Consider the following 23676-nt stretch of genomic DNA (forward strand, 5'->3'; position numbering starts at 1 on the left):
TCTTGTCAGCATATAAACCGTTTGGCCTTTTTTCTGTCACACCAGCTCTGCTTTACAGGCGTGGTAGAAGGTGGGTACCAGGTCAAATTCAGGTACTTCCACTGCTTATATTTAAACATAAATATAATAATGTCCAGTATTACTGATTATATTTTGTGTTTCTATACATACCCAGAGTTCAGCTTTAATATTGCAAAGGTCGTGCAATGTTAACAGGCCCTCCCATTCCTTCAGTTTGTTGGGGGTTTTTTCTGGAGTTTCACTTTAAAAACACACCCACAGTATCCAGCTTGATCGTTGTACTTTAAAACTTTATTTTTGTATGATTCTTTATATTCATAACAACACTGGAAACATAGAAACATGTAGGCACAGATACATTCTGTATCTGTATTTTGAGTAAAATAGATGACATTTCAACAATAAATACAACTTGAATGATACACGGTATAATGTAATAAATATCATGCTCTTGTGTTAAAATAAGCCATTCAACTTACATGTACAATATATCCAGTGGTTTATATACATATTAGAACTTGTGTACATTTGCATACATTCCATAAAGAAAAAAAAATTAAAACATAAAATATATTAAAGCTGTATAATATTATATATTTTCTACAATTTATCATTTTTACTACTAAAATAAGCATTTTTTTATACCAATGAGAGCATAACAATCATTTAGACCAGCATACTCTATGCGAAATAGTACTCAAAAAAACTACAATAACCATACAAGGGTATAAAATATGGTAGGAATTCATATATAGTATTGCTTACTGGCCTTGCTTATATTCATGCAAGACGTTTTTAACAGATCATGGCTTTAATACATAAAACATGATAAAATCATATGGAAACCAGCATGTTTTGCTTTATTTTACAATGTTTACAGTATTCATTTTTTGCTTTTGATAAAGATATGTTTTTATATGATTATTCATTTGTTTTATAGCAGTTATCCAAACCACTACAACATTTTTGAGTTTTCTGCTAATACACAAAGAAAATGCTGCCTTATCTGTAAGGAAACAATCCACAATAAAATGTTTCCCTAAAAAATAAAAATATACTGTAGATAAATAAACATAAAAATTCAATAAATATTTTTTAATAAATTATTCTAAAAAGTTTCATTACATGTTTGACCATAGTTTTTCCATATCTGAATACCATGACACTTTTATTATGATATACGCATACAACTCATACATACATATATATATATATATATATATATATATATATATATATATATATATTTAGGTAGCTTGAAGGAACTTTCCATTTTTAGGAAAAATGTCAAATTTTCCCTGTTCTTAGCTAATACTCATCTTTGGCCTTCCCATTTGACAGTCCCCACGATAGCTTCATTTAGAACACTACTTTATAACTGGGTCAGTCACTATCTTTTAGGGGACCAATGTGCTTTTCTTTCATAATTAAATGTGAAAAGCTGTTTTAGTGTTTCGTGAGAAACATCAAACCTAAATTATTGTAATTAAGATCTATGTCTCTTATGAATAAAAATGAATATTGACACCTGTGAGAAACACAGTAACTGTTCTTTTTTTGGTGGCAAAAGGCTGGCCATACACCCTGCAATCTGAATTTGTAGTCTCTATTGAATGTCCTTTTGCTCCACCAAAGATTTTAGTAGAACATGTACCCAGCAATCTAGTCAATTTGTGACTAGTCAGGCTCCCTTTATTACATAGTTGTTGGTAGATTAAAAAAGATTATTAAATCAGCCTGCATTGTATATGGCCAGCTGATCTGTCATGGCACCAATGAAACAACTTGCTGTCTTTTTGGGATAGAAATTATTGGTGACTGTTTTATTGCATCCTATTTTCTGTATGTGGAACATTAAAATAAAATTCCATATAAAACCTAGCTACTCTTAAAACTGTCTCCACTCCCCTCCTAACACCAATTCTGACTAAGCTATTTTCAGACCGCTCATTTGATCCAGCTCCCCCGTGTCAGCCAGCGCCTGCTGCAGGGGAGAGGAGGAATTGCTGTCAATGGATGGGTCATAGGAGCCTATGGGAGACGTCACTGCTCTAGGCTTTACCAGCTGTTGACCAGACTACAGCTGGCTGAACATAGATAAGTATACAGATGTTTCTTACACAGGTTAGTCAGAATACAGTAGGTGTTAGAAGGGGAGATGTGACACTTTTAAGAGTTAGTAGGTTTTGCTAGAATTCTCCTTTAAGTTGACATCCAGCCATGCTGAAGAGTGCTTTCAATTTGTACCTTAAAATGTATATAAAGTAAAAAATAGCTTTGGAAACAATGTGGAATGGTTGGAACCCCTTTCTGGTTTTTATTGCTGTCTGTGTCCCTGATGGGGAGATTTACCCTCGTTATTGTTTCTTGTGACTATTGTTTCCACTACAGACATTTTTGAGCAGGAATAGAGAGATGATCTTACAAAGGGTAAATTTGTTCTAGCGACTATTGTGTAAAGGTGGGTATCCTCTCACTTTGGAGAGCTCTTTCTTTCCTATGGTGTCTCTGGAACAGGAAATTAAGGGGAATCTCCACAACTGAACACAAAAAAACTGACCCTAACCATTCCCTACTGTATCCAGATCTAGAAAAAAAGTTTTGTTTTTTACATACACTTTAGGGCTGCTAATTAGAACTGTTAAGATGCTCTACTTATACATTTTGTAAAATCAGAACTCTATTAGCTATGAATATGCTGCAAAAAACACAGTGGGTTTAGGCATTAAAATGCCACGCAGATACAGAGTTACTGTTGTGTGAAGCAAGGTGAAATGCAGTATATCAAAGTAATCCTGTGTTTACTTAAAACATTCAATCATGCTGAATTAAAAAGAAAAAAGAACTTGATATTTGGAGGGACACTCAGTTCACCTTGCTGCACTTCAAATGACTTCACACTTCAGGAAATCAAGCCCAATGGATGTGCTTAGACCTGTCAACCATTTTTTTTGTGCTTGGAAATATAGTTGTTCTTTAACTTGGCCTGTGTTTACTAAACTGTGCAACACTTAGTGCAAAGGATGGGTTTTACATCTAGGACAGTTGTGGACATCTTAGTCTTTTTGTGCTTTACAAAATGGATCACACTATTATAAAGTACTGAATACAATCTCATTCAACAGTAACAGCATTAGTCAAATACAACTTCTTGTTGGGAATTGTGAACAATATTTAGCAAACATGGAAACTAATTACTGCCATTGTTGCAACCGATAAAATATATTTTACAAGTTGAAAATACTGCATTTTGCATCTGATATCTTATCATGAACAGCTCATATATTTGCATACTTAATTTGAGAACATTCTGCAAAACTGGCCTGAAAAAATTTTGAGATATAGTTTGTTTAAAATACTGCTTGTGCTTTGAAACAAACTGGTACAAAAGTCAACTAATACTCCATAGAAAATCTAGTTTGGCTCAAATAAAGATATTACAAGACATACAGTATAGTATTTAGCTGTATTCCCAGTGGTTTCCAAAGAGCATTCTCCTCCTTTACAGGTACAAAGCATCCAACATATACCTCCATTGTACAGGACTTACTGGTCCGGATATGCATGTCCACAACTGCCCCCTCTACAATAGCCCTTGTATCTGAATATGATGCTAATCATGATGTGCTGGAGGCACCGCACCAGCAGTTGTTTGGTATAGACTTCCTTATTATACTTTATTTTTAAAGTATAACCGAAGACATTTTTTTACATTTTGCCGCAGGGTTTATGGATAAGAACCACTGTCAGATTTTTGCAGTGTCCTCATTATGGAGATTTATCCTCTCTAATTGCCCTACCAATGATGCTGAGAATAAAAGTGGAGATAAATCAAATATTTTGAGTTTACATTTAAACAAGAATTGAGCAGACCTCTTCAAATGGGAACAGTTATTCACAAGATAACTGTGTAAGAGGTGGCATCACTTAGGTTCACACTGTACTGGGTGAGAAATGTGTGTAAATCGCTCATGTTCCCGCACCTGCAGCCAAACCTGCTGCTCTTTAGCAGACGTGCCGAGGTGCCATTAGTTCTTAATGACACCCCATGCATCAGAAAACAGAGCATTTTCAGGTGCCAAAGCACCATGCAGTTCCCTGAGTCTGCGGCTTTAAAGACAACATCAGGGACTTTTTCCCTGTGCTTCCCACAGGTACAGCAGCCCATTCAAATGAATGGGCTGCTATGCCCACACAAATGAGAGCCACACCATCTGCAACCTAGCCACCTTCCTCACATTAGAAAAAATATCTTACTATATCCTGTTGAGTCTATAGGGCAGAAAGTGAAGGGAAATCTCCCTAATGAGATACAGATGGCATTAAAAAAATATGACAGTGTTTTTTACCCCCCCCCCCCATATCCAAAATCAAAGGAAATTTTGTCTTTTTGATATACTTTACCTTTATGGAGAAAAAACACACTACCTGGTCTTGTAATGCATGCTTTCTACAACAAATACATAGTAGCTGCATTTGCACATCTCCCATAAAGCCGTTGCAGGAAGCTGGAATAATTGCTGACTGACTGCTTTGTTCTTCTCATCTACAATATACTGTGGTATGCTGAAGACTAGACACACACATATCAATTCTGTCACTAGTTACAGGTAGCAGTATTCCACTGCCTAATTGATAAGATACATGTGTTGACCAGAACAGAGCCAACTATACCTAGTGGCATATCAGAGACTTATGTGTATGGTAAAATGACTGTGGTGTTCCAAACCATTTAAAATTGGACATTCTCATTAATTCATTAAAACTGAACATTTTGCACAAAACTGTTATGCATTTTGCTTTCATTTGAACTTGGACTGGTTCATATGCTACATGACAGTAATGATCTGTAAGGATGGAAATATGAAAGCTACCATAACTGCCTTGCAGGCTTTAGAGATGTTACTCTATCCTGACTCCCCTATCCAGCAAATTACTAACCTGGGTCAAGCATGAAATGAGAAACGTCTAAACTAAGTCCTGAATACTTGTCCAGGTCAGTGACTCATTAGGTAATAAAGACCTGGAACCGGCCTTATTTAAAACAACTCATCAATGGCAGCTGCCGTTATCCTTACAGAGTACTAATGTGCTGATACAATTAAGAAATAATTTTAGCCTGTGTTCATTTAAATTACACAAACATGGGAACAAATAATGCCTAAATATGGAGTAAAAATGGAAATTTCCACTAACCTAAATGGAAATTCAATGTGAAGATGTAATGTACATCTTTAGCAAATAAGCCCCTGCATTAGCCACTTTGCTCTTTACAGCACAACTATATTGAGATGTTAAAAGTGTGCTTTAGTTAAGTGAAACTAACAAGCTTAGTATATATATTTAATGTAAAGATATATTATTGGTTTTATTAAATAATGAGCGCAAAGAGCAGTAGAGTTAGCCCTAGAAATCTATTAATTATCAGAACTTAGCTCAGTTTGTTAGGACATACGTCATGGTATGTAATTCTTCAAGGCTATATCAAATCATCACACTTGAATGACAAACTGCAGAAGAACACATATGAGTTTATTTAATAAAACGCACAAAGTGCAATGCGATGTGCAAATTAGGGAAAACAAATTAGAGAAACAAATTCTCTTAACAGATTTTGTGGTGGTAATATGGTTGCTACTGGTCATGGTACATCCTCACTGCATTTTGTATTGCATTACTAAATAAACATGCTTTACTTCTTCCTTAGTCTTTTATTACTATGACCTTTAAGTATAACATCTGATTATGAAAAGAGAACCTGTATAATTATGATTTGACTTCAGTGCCTGCCAGCATGTTTAAAGAAGGACTAAGCAATTTAATGTGTGATTGTGGTATTACATCTCTCCATCCATTTCCAACTAATGTTAAGGGCTAATTCTCTGAAAGATATTTTATAAAATTATCTATGTAACATTTTTCTTTTGATTTACAATCATGAGCAAGAGAAACATTGTCAGTGAACATAAACTTCAACTGATATATTTAGCTCTTAATGGCCAATTTAGCAGCTATCACTGAGACAAGGATTGATTGCAATGAGGCCAACATTATGCATTTAGCAAAAGGACTAAGACTGTCCAGACACATAGCACGCATAGAACAAGAAGAAAAATTAGATTCAGTATCATTCCCAATAATATATTAGGGGTTCTAGCTTCAGTTTAATTTTTTTTCAGCCATTTTAAAAGTTTTTTATGTACTTCAGTTGAATGAGTGCAATTTTGTACTGCCAAAGACACATTACCCATAAAATAAATTAAACCACTTACTGAAAGATGTATGTAGCCTACCATTGCTGATCTTTGTTATTGGAAATGATAGTTGTCTGCCTTTCATGCTGATCCAATGGCTTCAATACTTTTCAGCCTCTGACCTGGCACAAGTATCCAGATCGCGTTACCTGACTTCTCTTGCTGAATGCACAAAATAGCTAAGCATCTAACATTTTCCTTAGGAACTAGTAAAGGCATCCTTCTCACCCCTCTCAGCACACGTAAACATTAATTGTAGTGGGTATAGGGTTTACTTGTTATACAAAACAAATGTGCTTTTCTTAGACATTTTGTTTTTTCATTATAATTTTTTATGTCAGCATGAACTAATTTGAATAACACATTATATAAAAATGAGCATAGTAACAAACCACTGTCAAAGGCTTGTATTTTGTGTGTTAAGGAATGTTATAGAGAACGGAATGTAAATAAACAGCTATAAATACATGGTGCATTTATTTTTTTAAGTGTAAAGGAAAGCCATCTCACCCTGGTGTCAAGCAGACAGTCACTAGGGTTATGTTATAAAAACTGAGGCCAAGGTTTATTTTGAAAATGAGATGCGGTCAATTACAACCAATGTGATTTAAAAATTGGTTTGAAAAAAGAAACATCACACCTGGCAATATTAGTTGCAATAAACAGCATTATTTTCTTGTCTTTTGTATACTTTTATTTTTACCTGACAGGACTGGTTCTTTCTCGTCAGAAGACAGTAATGTATAAGGTATAACTAACAAACTAAAATTATTCATCCACCCAATCATTTGTTGTATGTAACTGGTTGCATTCTGCTTATATAGCAATTTTTGGTTTAAATTATTAATAAACAAGATATTTGTAAATCAGTATTATAAATCTGTTGACCCAAAATAGTGCCTAAGAATGTACTTTATTGCAGCATGCCTCTGATATTTTTTATCATATTAGTAAATACACGTTGAAAATGAATATTGTTGCTTTTGGGTGTGTGCTATCATGCAAGAAAGATCCAGGTAATATAATTCTCAACTGAGATTCATATTTCATGGGACAGCAATGCTTAATGTATTACCAGATGCAGAAGCTAGATTCCTAAGCTCGGAGCTCAGACACCACACAGGCGTATTTCATTGCATTTATTCTGAAATGCATGATTATTGCATGCAATTTAATATTTTTCGTCTGCGTGTATATAAAAATCTTTTTCTTGGAAGCATTTCTAGCAATTAACATGCTGGAAATGAGAATTCAGTCCTATTAAATTATGCTGACCACTGTGAAAATTGAAATTAATTTTACCCTAAAGTAAGTACAATATTTTCAACCCCAGTCCTTTCTGAGGCAATATAACTACAAATCATGTGCCATTTATTTCCAGGTGTTAAAATGATTGCATTGCCAAGTGTTAAACATGCTATTGTCCCATCTTCAATGATGCTGAAATGGGTGCAGCTCTTTCCCATTTATGGGCCTTTACATAACCACACATTTCCCTTTCAATTTTTCTTTTCTTTTTTGCTGTTTGCTCTTTTTGCCATCTATCTGGAGGCTCACAGTCCTGCGTTTCTCAAGGTTTAGCAGCTCTTGAAACAGCTCTTTCACATTGTGGTTCATCTTGGCTGATGTCTCCATAAAGGCACATTTCCACTTTTTTGCTATTGCTTCGCCTTCTGAGCTTTCCAGTTCTCTGTTTTGTGTTTCATCACTTTTATTTCCAACCAGCATTATAGGAATGCTTTCAACATCCCCTTTAATCTGACAAATTTGTTCATAGATTGGCTTCAGTTCTTCGAGGGATTGCCTGCTGGTCACAGAATAAACCAAAATGAAGGCATGTCCTTTTGATATAGACAGGCGCTGCATAGCTGGAAATTGGTGGCTTCCAGTGGTGTCAGTAATTTGTAAAGTACATATGCTTTTATCACAGCTTATCACTTGTCTGTAGGTGTCTTCGATTGTTGGGATGTAACTTTCTCGAAATGTGCCTTTCACAAACCTTAGGACGAGGGAACTTTTACCGACTCCTCCTGCTCCAAACACCACTACTCTGTAATCATTACTTTGTTCTGGCATTTTCAGAATGAATCAGATGTCTTCCTTGAGAAAAACACCTGCAAAGAAACATACCGAAATATGATCAATACTATGCTTTGTGGATAATTTTTTTTCACTGACTGTAAATTTGACACTTAAAAAACAAAAAGAAATTTGCCAATATGTTTGTTTCTGTGTTACCTATAGCTTTAGAGAAACCCCCAGGCTTTATTCCAAAAATGAGAGATGGAATCTTAATATGTTTATATCATATTGCAGCAGCAGTCCTGAGGAAGACGAGCTTGTGCCTCCTCCAAATGTCTAAATAGAATTTCATCACTGATTGCTCACCTTTCAAGCCCAATGGATGCTGTTTTATCTTTATATGGATTATATGTACTTCATGCATTGCTGAGCACCCGGGCCCATTTTCTCTTGGGTTCAAATACAGTGGAAACTACTGGATTATACTTCTGCAGCTAACAGTGGGTTAGGCTACAATGTACTGAACATTAGGCATGGCTTAAAGGGGCATAGGTTAATTAAACATGAGCCAACTTACAATATGCACTATTCACATTTTTTGCAGCAGGATTTATTATAGGCATAGTGGAATTATCCTGGGGTACACAGGGCCCCCAGATTTTCCTAAAATTTTTGGACAATAGTGCCAAATCAGGGACTCTTATGAGGTATAAGTACCACACTTGGTACATGTATTACACACTGACACACTAGATACATGTCTGCAGATAAGGAATCAGTACTGTACTGACTAGTGCTTTTGCTCAGAGAAAGGAACTCCCTGCCTCACCCCCTGGGTCACGCTTGTCTTTCCACCTACCCACTTTCCAACACTTCCCCTTGTCTCTGTCCTTTACCCACCGCCTTGAACCACCCCATTTATTATAATACAGAATCAAGTATCATGTTGTAGTGCTAAACAAGTAATTGGTATGGAATTTGTTAATGATAAAAGGAAATGCAGTAAAATGTACAAATCAGGAACAATGAACTCCCAGCAAGAATAATAGGTCCTCCAGCAGAGTAGCAACAATAATAAATCTCCCAGCAGCAACAATACATTTCCCATCAGGAACCACAAATTTCCTAGCACTGCAACATCAATAGATTTTCCTGCTAGCAGCAATAGACTCCCCCAACAGTAGCAATAAATCCTCCAGCAGCAACAACAATTCCCTCAGTAACAACAATACAGTGCCTTGAAAAACTTTTCATACCCCTTGAAATTTTCCACATTTTGTCATGTTACAACCAAAAACGTAAATGTATTTTATTAGGATTTTATATGTGATAGACCAACACAAAATGGCACATAATTGTGAAGTGGAAGGAAAATTATACTTGTTTTAAACATTTTTTTACAAATAAATATCTGAAAAGTGTGGTATGCATTTGTATTCAGTCCCCTTTACTCTGATACCCCTAACTAAAATCTAATAGAACCAATTGCCTTCAGAAGTCACCTAATTAGAGTTCACCTGTGTGTAATTTAGTCTCAGAATAGATACAGCTGTTCTGTGAAGCCCTCAGAGGTTTGTTAGAGAACATAAGTGAACAAACAGCATCATGAAGGCCAAGGAACACACCAGATGGGTCAGGGATAAAGTTGTGGAGAAGTTTAAAGTAGAGTTAGGTTATAAATATAATAATATAATATAAATATACCAAGCTATGAACATCTCATGGAGCAGTGTTCAATCCATCATCTGAAAATAGAAAGAGTATGGCACAACTGCAAACCTACCAAGACATGGCCGTCCACCTAAACTGAAAGGCAAGGCAAGGAGACCATTAATCAGAGAAGCAGCCAAGAGGCCCATGGTAACTCTGGAGGAGCTGCAGAGATCCACAATTATGTGCCACTTCACAATTACGTGCCACTTTGTGTTGGTCTACTACATAAAATCCCAATAAAATACATTTACATTTTTGGTTGTAACATGACAAAATGTGGAAAATTTCAAGGAATATGAATACTTTTTCAAGGCACTGTAGATTCCCTAGGAGCAACAACTGATTCCCCAGCAGCAACAATAGACCACCAACAAAAATATTGGACCCCCACATCAATAACAGACCCCTCCTAAGCTAATATACACAATGTATATTATCTACCATGGCATACTGGGTAGGGGTAGTAAATAAAGGAAAACTATCTGCTGCAATCAGCCATAGTATTGGTACCATAGTGAACAACATAAGCAGTTAAAGGAGTCAGGACTAAGGAGTACAGACTTCCACATCCTTGATCCAAGTTACTGAGAAGCAGGGAGTTAGAGGCGGAGGACATACAGTCAGGTCCATAAATATTGGGACATCGACACAATTCTAACATTTTTGGCTCTATACACCACCACAATGGATTTGAAATGAAACGAACAAGATGTGCTTTAACTGCAGACTGTCAGCTTTAATTTGAGGGTATTTACATCCAAATTGGGTGAACGGTGTAGGAATTACAACAGTTTGCATATGTGCCTCCCACTTCTTAAGGGACCAAAAGTAATGGGACAGAATAATAATCATAAATCAAACTTTCACTTTTTAATACTTGGTTGCAAATCCTTTGCAGTCAATTACAGCCTGAAGTGTGGAACGCATAGACATCACCAGACGCTGGGTTTCATCCCTGGTGATGCTCTGCCAGGCCTCTACTGCAACTGTCTTCAGTTCCTGCTTGTTCTTGGGGCATTTTCCCTTCAGTTTTGTCTTCAGCAAGTGAAATGCATGCTCAATCGGATTCAGGTCAGGTGATTGACTTGGCCATTGCATAACATTCCACTTCTTTCCCTTAAAAAACTCTTTGATTGCTTTTGCAGTATGCTTTGGGTCATTGTCCATCTGCACTGTGAAGCGGCGTCCAATGAATTCTGAAGCATTTGGCTGAATATGAGCAGATAATATTGCCCGAAACACTTCAGAATTCATCCTGCTCTTTTGTCAGCAGTCACATCATCAATAAATACAAGAGAACCAGTTCCATTGGCAGCCATACATGCCCACGCCATGACACTACCACCACCATGCTTCACTGATGAGGTGGTATGCTTAGGATCATGAGCAGTTCCTTTCCTTCTCCATACTCTTCTCTTCCCATCACTCTGGTACAAGTTGATCTTGGTCTCATCTGTCCATAGGATGTTGTTCCAGAACTGTGAAGCCTTTTTTAGATGTCGTTTGGCAAACTCTAATCTGGCCTACCTGTTTTTGAGGCTCACCAATGGTTTCCATCTTGTGGTGAACCCTCTGTATTCACTCTGGTGAAGTCTTCTCTTGATTATTGACTTTGACACACATACACCTACCTCCTGGAGAGTGTTCTTGATCTGGCCAACTGTTGTGAAGGGTGTTTTCTTCACCAGGGAAAGAATTCTTCGGTCATCCACCACAGTTGTTTTCCGTGGTCTTCTGGGTCTTTTGGTGTTGCTGAGCTCACCGGTGCGTTCCTTCTTTTTAAGAATGTTCCAAACAGTTGTTTTGGCCACGCCTAATGTTTTTGCTACCTCTCTGATGGGTTTGTTTTGTTTTTTCAGCCTAATGATGGCTTGCTTCACTGATAGTGACAGCTCTTTGGATCTCATCTAGAGAGTTGACAGCAACAGATTCCAAATGCAAATAGCACACTTGAAATGAACTCTGGACCTTTTAGCTGCTCATTGTAATTGGGATAATGAGGGAATAACACACACCTGGCCATGGAACAGCTAAGAAGCCAATAGTCCCATTACTTTTGGTCCCTTAACAAGTGGGAGGCACATATGCAAACTGTTGTAATTCCTACACCGTTCACCTGATTTGGATGTAAATACCCTCAAGTTAAAGCTGACAGTCTGCAGTTAAAGCACATCTTGTTAGTTTTATTTCAAATCCATTGTGGTGGTGTATAGACCCAAACATGTTAGAATTGTGCCGATGTCCCAATATTTATGGACCTGACTGTATCACTCCACTGGCTGCTGACTGAGCCAGCCCAGAGGCTAGAACTATAGAATCATTGGGAAATGTATCTGTGGAATTATTCAACATCCAACTGCAGATAAAGCATCCCACTGTTTCAGGAAAAAAAAACATTTTCAGCAGTTGTTTCATGTCTGGAGAATATTTGTGGGTGCTTTATCACACCATGCGCCCACACTGCCAGTACTTGTATACTGTATACAGCCAGCCCTGTGTCTGCCACAGATGCTGTTACCTGTGCAGAAGGAGCTGGTATGGAGTGGTGACTGAAAAAAAGCCCTGGTACAGACAAGCATGATAGATGTTCTAAGACACAGATTAGTACCGTACTGACACATACATGTCATACATGTCCGCAAACATAGAATCAGTACTATACATTGATAAATTTGAATATCCACATGTTCACATTGACAATAAAAAATTAATACTATATAAAAGTCAGTGATACTGTAAATAGGCTTCCTATTTGTTGTGGACAATACATGTTATTTCCTTGAATTGTGTGACACAAATTCACTATGCCGTGTGAGTAGGCGCTACTGCGTCACATATTTCACAGAGCCTGCCTTCTGAACTACAGAGCTGCAAGAGAAGGAGCTTTAGGTGGAGTACAGGAATCTGCAAGGTACCATGGGATATGTAGTCCTTAGAAATGGAAAACAGCAAATAAGAAGCTGAAAAGCATGCAGGCAATCAAGGAAGTTGTAGAAAGAGATAGCCAGTAGATAAGCACCACTTGATGGTTTTCTGCACAACTGTCAGGTCAGCAGTCTTTCCCATGATTGCGAACCAGACTGAGAGACCATTTAAAGGCTCAGGAACCCTTTGCAGGCGTTATGGCTTAATTAGCTGATTAGAGTGGGATACTTTGAGCCTAGAATATTGCACCTTTTAACAATATTCTAATTTTCTGAGATTGTGGATTTGGGGTTTTCATGAGCTGTAAGCCATAATTAGAGATGAGCGAAGAAATGAAAAATTCGATTCGACTGATTCGGCGAATTCGTGGACAATATTCGATTCGAGTCGAATAAATTCGCTGTGAATTTAACTTAAAAAAGGGTGTTTCTAGGCTTCAGAGAGACTTAATATTAGTGCAGAACACTGTACCTTTAATTTAAATGCCCTTGGAGTCTGCTGGGGAAGAGAAATAATACTGTCTGTCAGTATGACATGCAGATGAGTGCCGTCGATCTTAGAATCACTGCACACTTCACTCCTTTGGCCAGTCACGGGGCCAAAACCAGTGTTTGGAGCCACAGTGTGGCGGTGGAGGCAGCAGCAATGGGAGGCCATACAGCAACCTATGACAAAATGGAAACCAGCAGGAGCGTGAGGAGACCTGAAAGTGGCACATGGCAGAGTGGGAGCAATGGGAGGCGGTACAGGGACCCAGGTCACACTGTGGGCCCAGCAGCAGCGTGACCAGGCGGTACGGGGGCCCATGGCCGATATGGGGCTTGGTGGCACCTATGGAAGGCCTGTAATCTGCCAACAACCTATGACAAAATGGACAACCGCAGGAGTGTGAGGAGATTTCAAAGTGGCACATGGCAGAGTGGAAGCAATGGGAGGCCGTACAGGGACCCAGGTCACACTGTGGGCTCAGCAGCAGCGTGACCAGGAGGTACGGGGGCCCATGGTCGATATGGGGCCTGGCGGCACCTATGGAAGGCCGCTAATCTGCCAGCAACCTATGACAAAATGGACAACCGCAGGAGTGTGAGGAGATTTCAAAGAGGTACATGGCAGAGTGGAAGCAATGGGAGGCCGTACAGGGACCCAGGTCACACTGTGGGACCAGCATCAGCGTGAACAGGCGGTACGGGGGCCCATGGCCGATTTGACATCATTCATCCCATAGTCCTGCCGACTCACGAATAGCGTGGCCTCCTCAAAGGGCCTGAGCAAGCGCAGGTGTCACACATGAGCTGACAATGGCTGACATCTAAGTTACACAGGGAGTACCTTTATCCGCTTTTAACATCAGGAAATCTGTGATGGCCTTTAGCTGTTCGTAAAGGCGGTCTAACATATGTAGGGTTGAATTACACCTTGTTGCAACGTCACAGCATGAGGAGTCGGTACGGGGGCCCATGGCAGATTACATGTCTGGCAGCAGCAATGGGAGGCCCGTAATCTGCCAGCACCCTATGTCAAAAAATTAAACACACCAGCAGTGTGAAGAGACCTGAAAGTGGCACATGGCAGCAGAGTGTGGCGATGGAGACAGCAGCAATGGGAGGCCGTACAGGGACCCATGAGAGACTCTGGACTTGGCAGCAGCATGAGGAGGCGGTATATAGGGGCCCATGGCAGATTAGGGGCCTGGCAGCAGCTATGTGAGGCCCGTAATCTGCCTGCACCCTATGTCAAAAAATTAAACACACCAGCAGTGTGAAGAGACCTGAAAGTGGCACATGGCAGCAGAGTGTGGCGATGGAGACAGCAGCAATGGGAGGCCGTACAGGGACCCATGAGAGACTCTAGACTTGGCAGCAGCATGAGGAGGCGGTATATAGGGGCCCATGGCAGATTAGGGGCCTGGCAGCAGCTATGTGAGGCCCGTAATCTGCCTGCACCCTATGTCAAAAAATTAAACACACCAGCAGTGTGAAGAGACCTGAAAGTGGCACATGGCAGCAGAGTGTGGCGATGGAGACAGCAGCAATGGGAGGCCGTACAGGGACCCATGAGAGACTCTAGACTTGGCAGCAGCATGAGGAGGCGGTATATAGGGGCCCATGGCAGATTAGGGGCCTGGCAGCAGCTATGTGAGGCCCGTAATCTGCCTGCACCCTATGTCAAAAAATTAAACACACCAGCAGTGTGAAGAGACCTGAAAGTGGCACATGGCAGCAGAGTGTGGCGATGGAGACAGCAGCAATGGGAGGCCGTACAGGGACCCATGAGAGACTCTGGACTTGGCAGCAGCATGAGGAGGCGGTATATAGGGGCCCATGGCAGATTAGGGGCCTGGCAGCAGCTATGTGAGGCCCGTAATCTGCCTGCACCCTATGTCAAAAAATTAAACACACCAGCAGTGTGAAGAGACCTGAAAGTGGCACATGGCAGCAGAGTGTGGCGATGGAGACAGCAGCAATGGGAGGCCGTACAGGGACCCATGAGAGACTCTGGACTTGGCAGCAGCATGAGGAGGCGGTATATAGGGGCCCATGGCAGATTAGGGGCCTGGCAGCAGCTATGTGAGGCCCGTAATCTGCCTGCACCCTATGTCAAAAAATTAAACACACCAGCAGTGTGAAGAGACCTGAAAGTGGCACATGGCAGCAGAGTGTGGCGATGGAGACAGCAGCAATGGGAGGCCGTACAGGGACCCATGAGAGACTCTAGACTTGGCAGCAGCATGAGGAGGCGGTATATAGGGGCCCATGGCAGATTAGGGGCCTGGCAGCAGCTATGTGAGGCCCGTAATCTGCCTGCACCCTATGTCAAAAAATTAAACACACCAGCAGTGTGAAGAGACCTGAAAGTGGCACATGGCAGCAGAGTGTGGCGATGGAGACAGCAGCAATGGGAGGCCGTACAGGGACCCATGAGAGACTCTGGACTTGGCAGCAGCATGAGGAGGCGGTATATAGGGGCCCATGGCAGATTAGGGGCCTGGCAGCAGCTATGTGAGGCCCGTAATCTGCCTGCACCCTATGTCAAAAAATTAAACACACCAGCAGTGTGAAGAGACCTGAAAGTGGCACATGGCAGCAGAGTGTGGCGATGGAGACAGCAGCAATGGGAGGCCGTACAGGGACCCATGAGAGACCCTGGACTTGGCAGCAGCATGAGGAGGCGGTATATAGGGGCCCATGGCAGATTAGGGGCCTGGCAGCAGCTATGTGAGGCCCGTAATCTGCCTGCACCCTATGTCAAAAAATTAAACACACCAGCAGTGTGAAGAGACCTGAAAGTGGCACATGGCAGCAGAGTGTGGCGATGGAGACAGCAGCAATGGGAGGCCGTACAGGGACCCATGAGAGACTCTAGACTTGGCAGCAGCATGAGGAGGCGGTATATAGGGGCCCATGGCAGATTAGGGGCCTGGCAGCAGCTATGTGAGGCCCGTAATCTGCCTGCACCCTATGTCAAAAAATTAAACACACCAGCAGTGTGAAGAGACCTGAAAGTGGCACATGGCAGCAGAGTGTGGCGATGGAGACAGCAGCAATGGGAGGCCGTACAGGGACCCATGAGAGACTCTGGACTTGGCAGCAGCATGAGGAGGCGGTATATAGGGGCCCATGGCAGATTAGGGGCCTGGCAGCAGCTATGTGAGGCCCGTAATCTGCCTGCACCCTATGTCAAAAAATTAAACACACCAGCAGTGTGAAGAGACCTGAAAGTGGCACATGGCAGCAGAGTGTGGCGATGGAGACAGCAGCAATGGGAGGCCGTACAGGGACCCATGAGAGACTCTAGACTTGGCAGCAGCATGAGGAGGCGGTATATAGGGGCCCATGGCAGATTAGGGGCCTGGCAGCAGCTATGTGAGGCCCGTAATCTGCCTGCACCCTATGTCAAAAAATTAAACACACCAGCAGTGTGAAGAGACCTGAAAGTGGCACATGGCAGCAGAGTGTGGCGATGGAGACAGCAGCAATGGGAGGCCGTACAGGGACCCATGAGAGACTCTAGACTTGGCAGCAGCATGAGGAGGCGGTATATAGGGGCCCATGGCAGATTAGGGGCCTGGCAGCAGCTATGTGAGGCCCGTAATCTGCCTGCACCCTATGTCAAAAAATTAAACACACCAGCAGTGTGAAGAGACCTGAAAGTGGCACATGGCAGCAGAGTGTGGCGATGGAGACAGCAGCAATGGGAGGCCGTACAGGGACCCATGAGAGACTCTGGACTTGGCAGCAGCATGAGGAGGCGGTATATAGGGGCCCATGGCAGATTAGGGGCCTGGCAGCAGCTATGTGAGGCCCGTAATCTGCCTGCACCCTATGTCAAAAAATTAAACACACCAGCAGTGTGAAGAGACCTGAAAGTGGCACATGGCAGCAGAGTGTGGCGATGGAGACAGCAGCAATGGGAGGCCGTACAGGGACCCATGAGAGACTCTGGACTTGGCAGCAGCATGAGGAGGCGGTATATAGGGGCCCATGGCAGATTAGGGGCCTGGCAGCAGCTATGTGAGGCCCGTAATCTGCCTGCACCCTATGTCAAAAAATTAAACACACCAGCAGTGTGAAGAGACCTGAAAGTGGCACATGGCAGCAGAGTGTGGCGATGGAGACAGCAGCAATGGGAGGCCGTACAGGGACCCATGAGAGACTCTAGACTTGGCAGCAGCATGAGGAGGCGGTATATAGGGGCCCATGGCAGATTAGGGGCCTGGCAGCAGCTATGTGAGGCCCGTAATCTGCCTGCACCCTATGTCAAAAAATTAAACACACCAGCAGTGTGAAGAGACCTGAAAGTGGCACATGGCAGCAGAGTGTGGCGATGGAGACAGCAGCAATGGGAGGCCGTACAGGGACCCATGAGAGACTCTGGACTTGGCAGCAGCATGAGGAGGCGGTATATAGGGGCCCATGGCAGATTAGGGGCCTGGCAGCAGCTATGTGAGGCCCGTAATCTGCCTGCACCCTATGTCAAAAAATTAAACACACCAGCAGTGTGAAGAGACCTGAAAGTGGCACATGGCAGCAGAGTGTGGCGATGGAGACAGCAGCAATGGGAGGCCGTACAGGGACCCATGAGAGACTCTAGACTTGGCAGCAGCATGAGGAGGCGGTATATAGGGGCCCATGGCAGATTAGGGGCCTGGCAGCAGCTATGTGAGGCCCGTAATCTGCCTGCACCCTATGTCAAAAAATTAAACACACCAGCAGTGTGAAGAGACCTGAAAGTGGCACATGGCAGCAGAGTGTGGCGATGGAGACAGCAGCAATGGGAGGCCGTACAGGGACCCATGAGAGACTCTGGACTTGGCAGCAGCATGAGGAGGCGGTATATAGGGGCCCATGGCAGATTAGGGGCCTGGCAGCAGCTATGTGAGGCCCGTAATCTGCCTGCACCCTATGTCAAAAAATTAAACACACCAGCAGTGTGAAGAGACCTGAAAGTGGCACATGGCAGCAGAGTGTGGCGATGGAGACAGCAGCAATGGGAGGCCGTACAGGGACCCATGAGAGACTCTGGACTTGGCAGCAGCATGAGGAGGCGGTATATAGGGGCCCATGGCAGATTAGGGGCCTGGCAGCAGCTATGTGAGGCCCGTAATCTGCCTGCACCCTATGTCAAAAAATTAAACACACCAGCATTGTGAAGAGACCTGAAAGTGGCACATGGCAGCAGAGTGTGGCGATGGAGACAGCAGCAATGGGAGGCCGTACAGGGACCCATGAGAGACTCTAGACTTGGCAGCAGCATGAGGAGGCGGTATATAGGGGCCCATGGCAGATTAGGGGCCTGGCAGCAGCTATGTGAGGCCCGTAATCTGCCTGCACCCTATGTCAAAAAATTAAACACACCAGCAGTGTGAAGAGACCTGAAAGTGGCACATGGCAGCAGAGTGTGGCGATGGAGACAGCAGCAATGGGAGGCCGTACAGGGACCCATGAGAGACTCTGGACTTGGCAGCAGCATGAGGAGGCGGTATATAGGGGCCCATGGCAGATTAGGGGCCTGGCAGCAGCTATGTGAGGCCCGTAATCTGCCTGCACCCTATGTCAAAAAATTAAACACACCAGCAGTGTGAAGAGACCTGAAAGTGGCACATGGCAGCAGAGTGTGGCGATGGAGACAGCAGCAATGGGAGGCCGTACAGGGACCCATGAGAGACTCTAGACTTGGCAGCAGCATGAGGAGGCGGTATATAGGGGCCCATGGCAGATTAGGGGCCTGGCAGCAGCTATGTGAGGCCCGTAATCTGCCTGCACCCTATGTCAAAAAATTAAACACACCAGCAGTGTGAAGAGACCTGAAAGTGGCACATGGCAGCAGAGTGTGGCGATGGAGACAGCAGCAATGGGAGGCCGTACAGGGACCCATGAGAGACTCTAGACTTGGCAGCAGCATGAGGAGGCGGTATATAGGGGCCCATGGCAGATTAGGGGCCTGGCAGCAGCTATGTGAGGCCCGTAATCTGCCTGCACCCTATGTCAAAAAATTAAACACACCAGCAGTGTGAAGAGACCTGAAAGTGGCACATGGCAGCAGAGTGTGGCGATGGAGACAGCAGCAATGGGAGGCCGTACAGGGACCCATGAGAGACTCTGGACTTGGCAGCAGCATGAGGAGGCGGTATATAGGGGCCCATGGCAGATTAGGGGCCTGGCAGCAGCTATGTGAGGCCCGTAATCTGCCTGCACCCTATGTCAAAAAATTAAACACACCAGCAGTGTGAAGAGACCTGAAAGTGGCACATGGCAGCAGAGTGTGGCGATGGAGACAGCAGCAATGGGAGGCCGTACAGGGACCCATGAGAGACTCTAGACTTGGCAGCAGCATGAGGAGGCGGTATATAGGGGCCCATGGCAGATTAGGGGCCTGGCAGCAGCTATGTGAGGCCCGTAATCTGCCTGCACCCTATGTCAAAAAATTAAACACACCAGCAGTGTGAAGAGACCTGAAAGTGGCACATGGCAGCAGAGTGTGGCGATGGAGACAGCAGCAATGGGAGGCCGTACAGGGACCCATGAGAGACTCTAGACTTGGCAGCAGCATGAGGAGGCGGTATATAGGGGCCCATGGCAGATTAGGGGCCTGGCAGCAGCTATATGAGGCCCGTAATCTGCCTGCACCCTATGTCAAAAAATTAAACACACCAGCAGTGTGAAGAGACCTGAAAGTGGCACATGGCAGCAGAGTGTGGCGATGGAGACAGCAGCAATGGGAGGCCGTACAGGGACCCATGAGAGACTCTGGACTTGGCAGCAGCATGAGGAGGCGGTATATAGGGGCCCATGGCAGATTAGGGGCCTGGCAGCAGCTATGTGAGGCCCGTAATCTGCCTGCACCCTATGTCAAAAAATTAAACACACCAGCAGTGTGAAGAGACCTGAAAGTGGCACATGGCAGCAGAGTGTGGCGATGGAGACAGCAGCAATGGGAGGCCGTACAGGGACCCATGAGAGACTCTGGACTTGGCAGCAGCATGAGGAGGCGGTATATAGGGGCCCATGGCAGATTAGGGGCCTGGCAGCAGCTATGTGAGGCCCGTAATCTGCCTGCACCCTATGTCAAAAAATTAAACACACCAGCAGTGTGAAGAGACCTGAAAGTGGCACATGGCAGCAGAGTGTGGCGATGGAGACAGCAGCAATGGGAGGCCGTACAGGGACCCATGAGAGACTCTAGACTTGGCAGCAGCATGAGGAGGCGGTATATAGGGGCCCATGGCAGATTAGGGGCCTGGCAGCAGCTATGTGAGGCCCGTAATCTGCCTGCACCCTATGTCAAAAAATTAAACACACCAGCAGTGTGAAGAGACCTGAAAGTGGCACATGGCAGCAGAGTGTGGCGATGGAGACAGCAGCAATGGGAGGCCGTACAGGGACCCATGAGAGACTCTGGACTTGGCAGCAGCATGAGGAGGCGGTATATAGGGGCCCATGGCAGATTAGGGGCCTGGCAGCAGCTATGTGAGGCCCGTAATCTGCCTGCACCCTATGTCAAAAAATTAAACACACCAGCAGTGTGAAGAGACCTGAAAGTGGCACATGGCAGCAGAGTGTGGCGATGGAGACAGCAGCAATGGGAGGCCGTACAGGGACCCATGAGAGACTCTGGACTTGGCAGCAGCATGAGGAGGCGGTATATAGGGGCCCATGGCAGATTAGGGGCCTGGCAGCAGCTATGTGAGGCCCGTAATCTGCCTGCACCCTATGTCAAAAAATTAAACACACCAGCATTGTGAAGAGACCTGAAAGTGGCACATGGCAGCAGAGTGTGGCGATGGAGACAGCAGCAATGGGAGGCCGTACAGGGACCCATGAGAGACTCTAGACTTGGCAGCAGCATGAGGAGGCGGTATATAGGGGCCCATGGCAGATTAGGGGCCTGGCAGCAGCTATGTGAGGCCCGTAATCTGCCTGCACCCTATGTCAAAAAATTAAACACACCAGCAGTGTGAAGAGACCTGAAAGTGGCACATGGCAGCAGAGTGTGGCGATGGAGACAGCAGCAATGGGAGGCCGTACAGGGACCCATGAGAGACTCTGGACTTGGCAGCAGCATGAGGAGGCGGTATATAGGGGCCCATGGCAGATTAGGGGCCTGGCAGCAGCTATGTGAGGCCCGTAATCTGCCTGCACCCTATGTCAAAAAATTAAACACACCAGCAGTGTGAAGAGACCTGAAAGTGGCACATGGCAGCAGAGTGTGGCGATGGAGACAGCAGCAATGGGAGGCCGTACAGGGACCCATGAGAGACTCTAGACTTGGCAGCAGCATGAGGAGGCGGTATATAGGGGCCCATGGCAGATTAGGGGCCTGGCAGCAGCTATGTGAGGCCCGTAATCTGCCTGCACCCTATGTCAAAAAATTAAACACACCAGCAGTGTGAAGAGACCTGAAAGTGGCACATGGCAGCAGAGTGTGGCGATGGAGACAGCAGCAATGGGAGGCCGTACAGGGACCCATGAGAGACTCTAGACTTGGCAGCAGCATGAGGAGGCGGTATATAGGGGCCCATGGCAGATTAGGGGCCTGGCAGCAGCTATGTGAGGCCCGTAATCTGCCTGCACCCTATGTCAAAAAATTTAACACACCAGCAGTGTGAAGAGACCTGAAAGTGGCACATGGCAGCAGAGTGTGGCGATGGAGACAGCAGCAATGGGAGGCCGTACAGGGACCCATGAGAGACTCTGGACTTGGCAGCAGCATGAGGAGGCGGTATATAGGGGCCCATGGCAGATTAGGGGCCTGGCAGCAGCTATGTGAGGCCCGTAATCTGCCTGCACCCTATGTCAAAAAATTAAACACACCAGCAGTGTGAAGAGACCTGAAAGTGGCACATGGCAGCAGAGTGTGGCGATGGAGACAGCAGCAATGGGAGGCCGTACAGGGACCCATGAGAGACTCTGGACTTGGCAGCAGCATGAGGAGGCGGTATATAGGGGCCCATGGCAGATTAGGGGCCTGGCAGCAGCTATGTGAGGCCCGTAATCTGCCTGCACCCTATGTCAAAAAATTAAACACACCAGCAGTGTGAAGAGACCTGAAAGTGGCACATGGCAGCAGAGTGTGGCGATGGAGACAGCAGCAATGGGAGGCCGTACAGGGACCCATGAGAGACTCTAGACTTGGCAGCAGCATGAGGAGGCGGTATATAGGGGCCCATGGCAGATTAGGGGCCTGGCAGCAGCTATGTGAGGCCCGTAATCTGCCTGCACCCTATGTCAAAAAATTAAACACACCAGCAGTGTGAAGAGACCTGAAAGTGGCACATGGCAGCAGAGTGTGGCGATGGAGACAGCAGCAATGGGAGGCCGTACAGGGACCCATGAGAGACTCTGGACCTAGCAGCAGCATGAGGAGGCGGTATATAGGGGCCTATGGCAGATTAGGGGCCTGGCAGCAGCTATAGGAGGCCCGTAATCTGCCAGCACCCTATGTCAAAAAATTAAACACACCAGCAGTGTGAGGAGACCTGAAAGTGGCACATGTTTGAGGCATGATTCATGGCGGATTTAGTCAGTTGTGTCAGGAACTGGTGGTTTGAAATCCAGACTAATCCACGCCTGATTCATTTTTACAAACGTGAGTCTCTCCACACTTTGGGTGGACAGTCGTGTCCTCCGCGGAGTTACAATACCTCCTGCCGCACTAAACACGCGCTCCGATGCCACGCTACTGGCCGGGCATGACAGCCTTTCAAGGGCAAATTCAGCTAGTTGGGGCCAAAGGTCAAGTTTCGTTGCCCAGTAGTCAAGGGGATTGTCTACCTCGGTTGGCAGGGTGCTGTCCAAGTAAGCCCAAGCCTGTTGTTTGAGCTCCTGCTCCAGGTCCACCTGATGCTGCTGCTGCTGCTGCGGCTGGTTAGTAGTTTCCTCACTGCGCTGGTGAAGAAAGCTACTCATCATCGACTGCAGACTGAGGCAGCCGCTGCTGGTGGAGCTGCCACTGCTCCTACCACCCCACCCCTCCCCTGCTGCCATGCCAGCGGAACGCGAGCGCACAGGGCCCACAGTGTCTGAGGATGGACGTTGGCACACAAAGGCAGAGACCAACTGACTACATAGGTGGTTTTTATAGTACGTAATTTTGGCCTCCCTCTCAGCAGGTGTGAAAAAGGCCACCATTTTGGACCGGTAGCGAGGGTCCAACAAGGTGGACAGCCAAAAGTCATCCCTCTGTCTGATGGTTATTATTCGGCTGTCGCTACGCAAGCAACCGAGCATGCTATGGGCCATTT

The 23676-nt window shown here is 44.9% G+C and overlaps 1 protein-coding gene across 3 annotated transcripts in view; it reads right to left on the reverse strand.

Moving 5' to 3' along the window:
- Positions 1 to 290: 290 nt before the first annotated feature.
- The window catches only part of DIRAS2 (DIRAS family GTPase 2), an 86676-nt gene continuing 63290 nt past the window's right edge, over positions 291 to 23676 (reverse strand). For all 3 annotated transcript variants that reach the window (XM_089677141.1, XM_089677142.1, XM_089677140.1), the window contains one exon: positions 291 to 8389. In XM_089677141.1, coding sequence (XP_089533267.1) covers positions 7752 to 8351 — 600 coding nt within the window. In that variant the 5' untranslated portion in view covers positions 8352 to 8389 and the 3' untranslated portion in view covers positions 291 to 7751. The remainder of the gene's footprint in view (positions 8390 to 23676) is intronic.

Source organism: Staurois parvus, unplaced genomic scaffold (genome assembly GCF_062004578.1).
Source record: "Staurois parvus isolate SC_StPar_1 unplaced genomic scaffold, SC_StPar_1.0 ptg000178l, whole genome shotgun sequence".
NCBI lineage: Eukaryota > Metazoa > Chordata > Amphibia > Anura > Ranidae > Staurois > Staurois parvus.